This window comes from Tupaia chinensis, unplaced genomic scaffold, assembly GCF_000334495.1.
Source record: "Tupaia chinensis unplaced genomic scaffold, TupChi_1.0 Scaffold143289_1, whole genome shotgun sequence".
Taxonomy (NCBI): Eukaryota; Metazoa; Chordata; class Mammalia; order Scandentia; family Tupaiidae; genus Tupaia; species Tupaia belangeri.
The window spans coordinates 133,424-145,107 of NW_006203134.1; the positions used below are offsets into that span (position 1 = coordinate 133,424).

At 35.7% G+C, this 11,684-nt stretch overlaps 1 protein-coding gene across 1 annotated transcript; it reads right to left on the bottom strand.

Moving 5' to 3' along the window:
* Window positions 1–10,222: 10,222 nt before the first annotated feature.
* Window positions 10,223–11,227, bottom strand: LOC106733312 (olfactory receptor 7A10). Its single transcript, XM_014582253.1, has one exon. The coding sequence runs from the start codon at window positions 11,225–11,227 to the stop codon at window positions 10,223–10,225; it is 1,005 nt and encodes a 334-aa protein (XP_014437739.1).
* Window positions 11,228–11,684: the final 457 nt, after the last annotated feature.

Consider the following 11,684-nt stretch of genomic DNA (forward strand, 5'->3'; position numbering starts at 1 on the left):
ATCCCAAGAGGAAAATGCAGGAGAAGGGATTGCTCCATGGCCATCCTCCCTGGGGGGTGATTTCTCACCTCCTGTCTCTCAGTGTCTGTCTTTCTGGCAAGCGCTTGTGCCCTACAGCAAAAATCTCTCCCCCCCCCAAAAAAAAAGAGAAAGAATGAAAACAGAAAAATTAACTATGTAATAAAGCAGGCAATATTACCATAGACACAATAGAAATACTGAGCTTCATCAGAGGATAATTTGAGTGACTAATCCTCATGTGCTCATTATCATTGGTTTCAATGAATCTTTTCATTTTTGGCTTAATTTCTCCAGTTGTTATAAAGTTAAATTAAACAATTTCATTGAATTAAACCATTTAATTCAGGATTAAGTTGTTTAGTTTCCATGTGTTTGTATATTTTTGAGATTATTTCCTACAGTTAATTTCACATTGAATTCTATTGTGTTCAGAGAAGTTACAGAGAATTTAATTTCATATTTAATTCTACTGTGTTCAGAGAAGTTGCTGGATATAGTTTATTTTTAATATATAGGAGCTTCTATAATGTGTTCAATCTTCAAAAATGTTTCATGTGAAGTGATAAAAATGCATATATTTTGAATAACAGTTGAAGAGTTCTATAGATGTCTCAAGTCCATTTGATTTGTGGTATCATTTAGATACTATATCACTTTGTTTCATTTTTTGTTTAAAGGATTTGTCCAAAGGAGGTCATGGAGTCTTGAGATCCCCAATGATTAATGTGTTGTAATCTTTCTTGCCCTTTACATCTAGCAATCTTTGTTTCACATAATTTCGTGCTCCAGTGTTGTGAGTCTAGATGTTTATAAGTGTTATATCCTCTTTGTGGATTAGCCCTTTTACTATTATCCAATGTCTTTATCTCTTTTTACTGTTTTTGTCTTAAAGTTTATTCTGTGTGGTATCAATATTGTGACTCTGGCCTTTTACTGATATCCATTTGCTTGGAATATCTTCTTCCAGCCCTTCACTTTCATTCTATATTTGTCTTTATCTGTAAAGTACGTTTATTTTAGGCATACAGAGGGCTCTTGTTGCCATTTTTTTTCCTGATCCAGTCAGTTTTTGTCTTTTAATCGAAATATTTAACCCATTAACATTTAACATTATTATCAATATTTGTGGACTTATTCCTACCATTTTGTTAACCATTTTCTTTTTGTTGTAGTTGTTCTCTTGTTTTGCCTCTCTCTCTCTCTTTTTTTTTTTCACTATAGGGTGCGTGCGCTCGCCAGACAGACAGAGAGAGACAGAGAGACAGAAAGTGAGACATCACCCCCCAGGGGGGATGGTCACGCCGCAATCCCTTCTCCTCCATTCTCCTCTCGGGATCTTGGGCACGCACGCACACGTGCCCAGCGTGAGTTCTAAGCCACCGGGTCCAGGACGTGAACTGCGGTCGACTATGTGGGAGTCCAGAGACATAGCCATTATGCTAACTGCTGGTTCCCTTTAGTTTTTTCTGATATAGGACTCCCTTCAGTACTTCTTGAAAATCTGAGTTAGTGTTGGTGAATATTTTCAGTTTTTATTTTTATGAGAATAATTTTATTTGACCTTCCCTCATGAAGGAAAGTATTGCTGGGTATAGTATTCATGATCAAAATTATTTTTCCTTTAGTGTTTTGACTATATATTCCCATTTTTCCCCAGTGGCATTGTTTCAATTGAGAGGTCTAATTAGCATAGTGGGATAACCTTTGTATGTAACTTGACATTTCTTTCTTGATATTTTTAGAATCTTGCCTTTTTCTGTGATTTTAATCAATTTGGCTATGATGTGCTATGGAGAGCATCTTCTTAAGCTGATTCTATTTGGGGTCCTTTGTATTACTTAGGTCTGGATGTCTTTATGTTACTCTAGGTTTGGAAATGTTTCTAAAAGTATTTCATGGAAAAGATTTTCTATTCCCCTATTAGATTATTTACCTGCTAGAATACCAATTAATTAGATATTTTGGCATTCAATGGTATCTAGTATTTTCCATATGTTATCCTCATTTTTTATTACTTTTATTATTCTTTTCGTGGTTTGGCTGAAGTCAAAGATTTTGTCTTCTAGATCAGAGATTCAATCTTCTGCATGGCCTAATATGGTATTATTATTTTTGAGGGAGTTCTTTACTTCCTACAAGTCAGTATTTATGTTTAGAAGTTTATTTGATTCTTTTTTATGAGGTGTATATCCCCCTTCAAGTCATGAAAGGACATTATCTCCAGGAATTGTCAGTTTTCACTCACATCTCATGTGATGTTACTGTGAATATTCTGAATTATTTTTCTGACATTTCTGCAAGCTCTATTGTACTGTCTGTGGATGATGAGAAGTTGTTTTATTCCTTTGTGGGAAAATTATTTTTTTCCCCATATTTCTTGTGCCTCTGCACTTGTTTTTAGTCATGTAATGAAGCATACACTTCTTCCAACCTTTTGAATAGTATCTTTGGTGTCAGGGGAAAAGAACATCTTTTCTTCCCAGATGTGTTCTTGGTAGAGGGATGTGTATTTCAGTCAGAGTAGGGTGTATCTAGCCAGGTTCAGGTCCTTGGATCCTCTAACAACTTCTCATTATGAGATGTACTTGGAACTGGCTGAGAATATGTAGCTAAAGAAAGAAGCTTAAGTCACACTTACACACTGCAATCTGAAAGAAGGTGGCTAAAAGAAAAAAAAAAAGAAAAGAAAAGAAAAAAGGGAACCAGCAGTTAGCGTAATGGCTATGTCGCTGGACTCCCATGCAGTCAACCGCGCGTCTCGGACCCGGTGGCTTAAAAGTCACGCCAGGCGTGTGTGCGTGCGTGCCCAAGATCCTGAGAGGAGAATGGAGGAGAAGGGATTGCGGCGTGACCATCCCCCCTGGGGGTGATTTCTCACTTTCTGTCTCTATGTCTCTCTCTGACTGTCTGGCGAGCGCCAATTGGGAAAAACTCTCCAAAAAAAAAAAAAAAAAAAAAAAAAGAAGAAGAAGAAGGTGGCTTCCTGGGCTTCTGCTGCACAAGTGAATGAAACTTGGGAAGGCAATAGAGGGGCAATGGGACATGCAAGAATCCAAAGCACAGATATAGTTTGCAAAACACTGATGGGGAACTTCCCAGCCACTCTTCTTCAGCAGCTGCTGCCTGGGTCTCTGCCATTCAGGTAAGGTAACTTGGGAAGGCAATGGAGAGGCAGAAGTACAGGCAAGGATCCAAAAGCACAGACTTAGGTAATAGAACACTGACAGGGAACTTCCACTTCTCTTCTTCAGTAGCTGCCTTTCTGCGTTTCTTCTGTGCAGGTGGGTGGAACTTGGGAAGGCCAAGACACTGAATCTTATGACTGAATAGAAATTCAACTTAGTTTGTGCTTGATTATGAAGACTGAAGAAATTATGAGCATAAATAAGATATAAAATAAGTGATTTAGGCAATATTCATTCACCATAACTTTGGTGATTATGTCAGTTTAGAAAAGGGTGAAATAGTTAACTTAGAGCAATGGGAAGAGTTATATACGTAAGTGGCACTAAACACTTTCAAGCAGATAAAAGGACTATACTTCAAGAGTAAAACATAAAACAAGCCAACCCATCCTTTACTGCAACAAATAATCTCCTTTATACAGGTACATCATCTTCTATACTTTAATGGGTAGATGTAAAGATTTAAGAAGTAGTAAAATACAATGTATAGTTTCAGATTTGCTGAATGTGATTTAAGTTCTTTTGTTATTTATTGAGAGGACATTTATTTTAGGCTTTCAAGGATTTCTTTAATTTCACCCAGCAAATTTTAAGTCAGATAAGGAGGCACATTTGAACCTAGTGAATTTAAGCTATATTCCCTGCCCACTTTTATTTATTTATTTATTTTTGCGTGAACTTTCACATTGGAATTGCAATAGTAAACGAATTCTTTTAAGGTCACACTGAGGGAAAATCTACTCAAACTTTACTTTCTTGCTTATTGATTTAATCTGGAGCTTAATACAATTTCTAAAATATTGATGCCAGCACATGGCCATCCTTGGTTTCTCCCAGACCCAGCAACTTGAAACTCACACTGGGTGCATGTGTGCATGTACACAAAATCCCAAAAAAGAGAATGAAGGAAAAGGGATTGTAGCATGGCCATACCTCTGGGGAGTGATTTCTTGCTTTCTGTTTCTCTGTCTCTCCAGTGTGTACAAACACCCTAGAGCAAAACTTTCTATAAAAATTTTTCTGAAAAAAATTTAAAAAATATATATATCTTTTTTTTTTAGAGAGAGATTCTTGCCACAGGGCATGTGCACTTGCCAGAAACACACAAAAAGACAGAAGAAGAGACAGAAAGTGATCTATTTTCCTCCATTCTCTCCTTGGGATTTTGGGCACACATGTACATGTGCCTGGGATGGGTTTTAGGCCACCGCATCTGGGACTTGAACTGAAGTTGACTATGTGGGAGTCCGGTGACGCAACCATTACATCATCTGCTGGTCTCTCCTATTTTCCTATTCCTCTCTTGCCTGGCACTATTTTCTCTCTACATAATTTTTTTTATCATTATTAAATTTTACTATCAAATAATGGTTTAGGGTTACAAAACTATTCTCCAAAGACTGAAAGCTTTAGATTTACCCAATTTCTGATAAAACACTAGCTACCAATAAATGCAGTTATTTACATAATGATCACATTTTTTTTATAACCTCTTTTACAAAGCCTAATTACTCTGGAAGGACTGAAGATCCTGTGTTGATTTAAATTGTATGCATTGACTGCAGCAAACCAAATGAGACACTCAGAATTTACAAAGATATTCTTAGGAATATACTTATTACTCGTTAAGGTATAGGTTTTTATAATTAAAACTTCCAATTTAATGCTCATATTTCTATCATGGGCTAATAATGTTCATATTTACGTAAAAACCCATATTAGTTAGGCTTTACATATAACCCATATTAAATAATTATACATTTTTTCTTTTTAAATTTAAATTTATTTATTTATACCTTCAACCATTATCATTATAGCTTGTAAAATAAATTTTCCCAGTATGAATATACTATATATTAGTCTAGTTAAAGGTATTACCATGCATGTTATCCTCAACAGATAATTTTCCATTTTTCTGTCCCTTAAATGTTTTGCTTCTTTTTCTCCTTGACTGTTTTCATGTTTTTAATTGTGCTTGATATCTAGATGATAAGCATAGTCAACGTAATCCTTAAGTCTTTAATATTAGTATAATTGAGGCATGGCCATCCCCCTGGGGAGTGAATTCTCATTTTCTGTCCTTCTGTCTCTCTCTGTCTCTCTGGTGAGTGTGTGTGTCCTATAGCAAAAATCTCTTTAAAAAAATAGTATAATTAAAAGCTGAGATGGGACCAGCAGTTAGTGTAATGGCTATGTCGCTGGACTCCCACACAGTCAACCGTGGTTCGAGTCCCGGACCCGGTGGCTTAAACTCACGCTGGGCGCGTGTGCGTGCATGCCCAAGATCCCAAGAGGAGAATGGAGGAGAAGGGATTGTGGCATGGCCATCCCCCCTGGGGGTTGATTTCTCGCTTTCTGTCTCTCTGTCTCTCTCTGTCTGTCTGGCGAGCACACGCACCCTATAGCAAAAAAGAAAAAAAAAATCTCTCTCAAAAAAAAAAAGCTCAGTTGACTAGAAAATAGCTAAGTGTTTCTTAAAAAAATTGAATCTGTTTAAGAAATAGTTAAATAGTTCCCTCATTACTAGCAAAATTAATTATTAAGGTAGCATTAAATCTGACATGGCATGCAAAACAGGTTAAAAAACTTTTAAAAATTAGATAATGCAAAAAGCCCAAAATAAACACTATGCAAAATTAAATGTACCCTTGATCTAGGTTTTTAATAAATATATAAACATCCTCTATATAAAAGTTGTATTTAGTCACTTAAATCCAATAATGTTATCTGTAATATTGATAGCAATAGGAGTATGATGAATGATAATTTGAACTCTAAAAGTATGAGTTGAGTTAAAAAAAAATTCTACATGAGTTAAAATTTAACCGTTTATGATGCAAATCAAAGTGTTTAGCTTATACTAAGCAAAACAAGTTTTATCAATATTGGATATTTTTATATTATTTACATGATTACTATCAGTTTTTATTAATAAATGCTGGTTTCAGTATACAGATGCAAATTAAAATACTTTCTACTTACTGTTTATTTTTTGTTTTATGAAAAATGCCAGGCTTTAATAATTTCTGATTATAAAAGCACAGTATGCTCTTTAAATGAAATTGCAAAATTTGAACAGATATAGGAAAGGTAATGGAAATCACTCAGAATCTAATCTGTAAGATTATGAATTTCTTTTATTTTTTTCTGGAAAAAAAGGTCTTTATTTTGCCTTCGGTTTAACAGATACATGGGTATAAAATTTTCTACAGGTAAATTTATTTTCATTGTTTTGATTATTATTATCATTTCCTTTTCTTTTAATTTATTTTATACATTCAATTTTATATGTCACTAAGCTGGTAAAGTAAATTTACCTGACATGAATACACACTTCATGCCAGTCCAGTTCAGTATACTATATACATTACCATCAACAGATAATAATCCATTTCTGTGTCCCATAAATGTCTAGCTTCTATTTTTCTCCTTAATTTCATTCCTCATACACTCCCCCTTCTCCCATCCTCTTCACACTCTGTTTTCAGTATCCCACACCATTTTCCATGCTTCTTTATCCTCTAGTCTGTTTCAGTTTCCACCATAGAGTGCAGGTAGTCAGTATATGTTAAGTGGAGACACAGTGAGAGACATAGCCTGACTTGCTCCACTCAGCAGTAAATCTTCCATATTTATCCACTTTCTATCAAATGCCAGGATCTTGTTGATTTTTTTGGCTGAGTAGTATTCCATAGAGTATGTAGGCCACATTTTTTCAATCCATTCATCTGTTTGTGAACATTTGGGTTGGCTCATGTCTTAGCAATTGTGAATAATGCTACAAAGAACATAGATGTGTAAGCGCTGCGCTGACTAAGCATTCTCCTATCCTTTGGGTAGATACCCAAGAGTGGAATTGCTATATCAAACAGTAGTCTATTTGTAGATCTTTGAGGAAACTCCATGTTGTTCTCTGCAGTGGCTGGACCAATTTACACTCCCACCAGCAGTGTAAAAGGGTTCCCCTTTCATCACAGCCTCACCCACACTTATCTTTCTCTCTTCTTTAAATCTTTGCCATTCTGATTGGGGTTTGGTGTTATCTTATTGTAGCTTTGATTTTTATCTCCCTTATAATAAGGGCTGTTGAACATTTCCTCATATGCTTTTTGTCTGTTCATATGTCTTCCTTAGAGAGTTGTTTTTTCAGTTTATTTTCCCATCTTTTAATTTTTTTTGGGGGGGTGGTTTGAGTTGCTTGTCCCTTGTGTATTGTAGTTATCAGCCCCTTATCTGAGGCATAATTTATAAAAATATTCTGTCATTCTGAGGGTTGTCAATTCACACTAATTACTATGTCTTTTGCTGGGGATAAACTTCTTAATCTGATGTAATCCCACTTGTGTATACTTGTGATTATTATCTGTGCTTTGGGGGTCTTATTTGAGAAGTCTTTTCTACCCCAATGTCTCCCAGAGTTTCCCTAGTGTTTTCTACCAGGATTTTTTTCAGTCTTAGGCTCAGATCTTTGATCCATTTTGAGTTGATTTTTGTTAATGGTGAAAGTTGGGGATTCAGTTTAATCTTTCAGCAAGTGGATACCCAGTTTTTCCTGCACCATTTGCTCAAGAGGTTTTTCTTTTACCACTGGGTTGACTGATAGCCTTTGTAAGAAATCAGTTGACTGTAGGTTTTGGAGTTTATTTCTGGATTCTCTATTCTGTTCCATTGATCCACCAGTCTGTTTTTGTGCCAATACCATGCTATTTTGATTATCACAGCTTTATAATATATTTTGGAGTCAGGGGATGAGATGCCTCCTATTTCACTCTTCTTGTTCATGATTGCTTTTGCAATATTGGGTCTTTTATGATTCCAGATGAATTCTATGATTGTCTTTAGGTCTGTGAAGAATGTCTCTGGTAATTTGATAGGGATTACATTAAATATGTAGATTAATTTGGGTGGAGTTGCCATTTTTTGAGACTTTTGTTATAGGGTACATGCAGTCACTAGAGAGACAAAAGCGACAAATCATCCCCTGGGGGGGGATGGCCATTCCACAATCCTGTCTCCTCCATTATCGTCTCAGGATTTGGGGTTCACATGCACATGTGCCTGGTGTAAGTTTTAAGCCACCAGGTCCAGGACTTCAACCACAGTTGACTATGTGGGAGTCCAGCAACATAAGCATTACACCACCTGCTGATCCCTAGAATTGCCATTTTAAATATATTAATTCTTCCAGTCCAGTCACATGGGATGTCCTTCCACTTTTTGTTGTCATTTTCTATTTCTTTTTTTAGGTTTTCATTGCTTTTTTTTTTTTTTTAGAGGTCTTTGACTTCTTTGGTTAGATTTACAACTAGGTATCTTATACTTTTTGTGGCTATGGTAATGAGATTACTTTCTTCAGTTCTATCTCCCTCTGCTTGTTGTTCTAGTTACTGTTAAATAGTAGATAAGACAGCAGTTTCCTAAAGTGTTAAGTTATGGTCACTGGTTGGTTGGCCTTTTTTGTTCTGTTTTGTTTTTCCTGCTCTTTCTTGGTGGTGAACTGGATCCTGTGCTATATTTTGTATTTTTCTCAGTTTTTCCAGTTAGAAAATTTTAAGGGCAAAATTTTGGGTTTACACAACATTATTGTGTTGTAACACTTTCTATATACAATTGCTTTAGCTTTGGAAGAACTTCTTAGAACATTTGCTTCGTGTCCACCATACCTCAATTGTTGGATATAGTACATTATTTTCCTGAACATTCTGGTCTTTTGCTTGTAGCTTTAGGTATCCTATCTGGTACTACTAAGAATGACAGATTTCTTTTTCTTGAATATTTCTATTTATTATTTAAAACACTCTAGTAACAATATTTAAAATAACTCACATTTATGAGTATTTGATTATACTCAGAACTTACATGGTTATTTTATTTAATCCTTATAATATTTTTATTTTTTTATAGTTGCATTCTATTTATTTATTTTTTAATTTATTGTTTATATTTAATCACCATACATCTTTACAAGGTTCAAAATACGGTTAGTTTTACAGCACAAATACAGTACTTATCAGTCAAGACAAAGAAATTACCCTATGAGACCCTGACATTTGATACAAAGTGGATGAATATGGAAGAATTAATGCTAAGCAAAGTAAGCCAGTCTATGAAAGACAGACTTTGGTTGTCCCTGCCCAATATACATCAATTGTCTGGGCTCTATGGCAGAAAGTGAAAGATTGGAAGGTATAATGGCAGAGAGGGCAACTGTGGATAGTAGAGATAGTGGGAGGGGTATATGAGTGGGTCATAAGGGGAGGAAGGAGAAAAGAGGAAAAATAACTTAATTGACAAAAAAATGACATAGTTCTTGACTCAAGCTAACAGAAGGAAAAATGCATCCTTTCCCAGATATTTGTTATTGCCCAGGGTAATGGTGAGATTCAGTCCTCTACTTTAAGTCCATGTAAATTCAAACAATTTATTCAAATTTGTCATTCCATGTAGACTCCATTTGTAAACATATGGATAATAATCAGTTTTCACCAGTAACTATGCAAATATTAAATAAGAACCAAAATCCTAAAGATGAGAATAAAATCCAGTGGCAAGTTATTAAAAACACTGATGTGTTGAAATCTATAAATCATAAGGAACAGTTAAGGTAGTGATATACCAATAAATGATGGAAATAAAATTTAAAAACTACTCTTGGATTTTTTTCCATATACAGTTATATAAATGATCTTGGTTTCCAAGTGTAGTTACTTTTTTCTTTTAAGATAGACACAACACATAGTTATTTTTTAATAGAAAAAAGAGAAATTCCTCAGTATATTTGAGAAGCTATTCTTCCTAAGACATCTATATTGAACAATAAAGCAAATGTGGATTTTGAAATATTTCTGATCTATGGTTATGGATAAACTCATGAAAATTATAAAACTAACAAGCAGAAAACTGTCTGGATATTAGACAGAACTGAAAGCTTAATAAAGTGAGATACATAAAAATCATAGAAGTTTCAGAAGATTATTAGAATGAACACATTCTACTTCCATAATATAATCATACTTTCAACATTTCTGTCGCCGATCCTTTGAGTCCTGATAACAGGGACAGTTCTTCAAAAGAAGAGCAACTGATCCTTTTGTAGGGTCTCTCCCAAGGAGTCTTCTCAAAGCTCTCTTTATATCTTTATTCCTCAGACTGTAGATGAAGGGGTTCAACATAGGTGTGACCACAGTGTACATTACTGATGCTGTTGCAGTTGAGCGTGAATTTTGAATCACATCAGAACCAAGATACACTGCTAGGCTTGTACCATACAATAAGAAGACAACTGAGAGGTGAGAAGCACAGGTAGAAAATGCTTTATACTTCCCCTGAGCTGATGAGATTGCACATATGGAGGAAACTATCTTAGAGTAAGAGTAAAAGATTCCACTGAGGGGGCCAACAGCCAGAAGCACAGCTGCAACATAAATTGCCACATCATTAAGAAATGTGTCAGAACAGGCAAGATGGATCACTTCATTAATTTCACAGAAAAAGTGGTGGAGTTCCACATGTGCACAGAAGGACAGCCGCAATACCAATAAGCTATGCAACAAGGAATGCAGGGTACTCAGAATCCAGGACACCATAACCAGTAACACACAGAGCCAGGGGCTCATGATGACTGTGTATTGTAGGGGGTGACAGATGGCCACAAACCGGTCATAAGCCATCACGGTCAGGAGGAAGTTGTCCAACTCTACAAAGAGTATGAAAAAGTACATCTGGGTGATGCAGCCTGCATAGGTTATGGCTCTGTTCTGCATCTGTATGTTCACCAGCATCTTTGGGATGGTGGTGGAGGTAAAACCAATGTCTACAAAGGAGAGATTGGAGAGGAAGAAGTACATGGGGGTGTGCAGGTGAGAGTCTGAAATGGTAGCCAGGATGATGAGCAGGTTTCCAAACACAGTGATCAGGTACATGGAGAGGAAAAGCTCAAATATAAGGGGTTGTAATTCCGGTTCCTCTGAAAATCCCAGAAGAAGGAATTCTGCAATTCTTGTATTGTTCCTTGGTTCCATTTAGTGGTGATGACTTCCAGGAAAGAGAACACTAGTATCACCAATTTTCACTGGAAAGGGCATTACTCAATTATTTTAAAATCCTACGGTTTATGTTTTTAGTAAAAAAATGCATTGCTGTAATTCATGTATGGTCCTTCGCTCCTTTGTACTCCTCACTTCTGGGATATTTCTGATTGGGAATTTCTGCCCCATTCTCAACCTTGCCACAAGAGGTCATGTATGCTACAGTTTTAATGAGAAATTATTCAATGTGTTTGAGTGATATAAATTGAGAGCCCACCATAAACTAGGTACTGTCTGGGTAAAAAGTGTAAGTTCCTGAGAAACTAAAATACTTACATGCCACTGATGGATAAGACATATGAGCTGACAAAGAAGTAATTATGTTATTTATAAGATGCTAATAAGTGCATAGAAGAACAAATTATGTAAAGGGAAGAGATTGGACAGAGGT

Bases quoted from the DNA above. Each gene is read 5' to 3' on its own strand.
- LOC106733312 (XM_014582253.1), bottom strand. From the start codon at position 11,227: ATGGAACCAAGGAACAATACAAGAATTGCAGAATTCCTTCTTCTGGGA.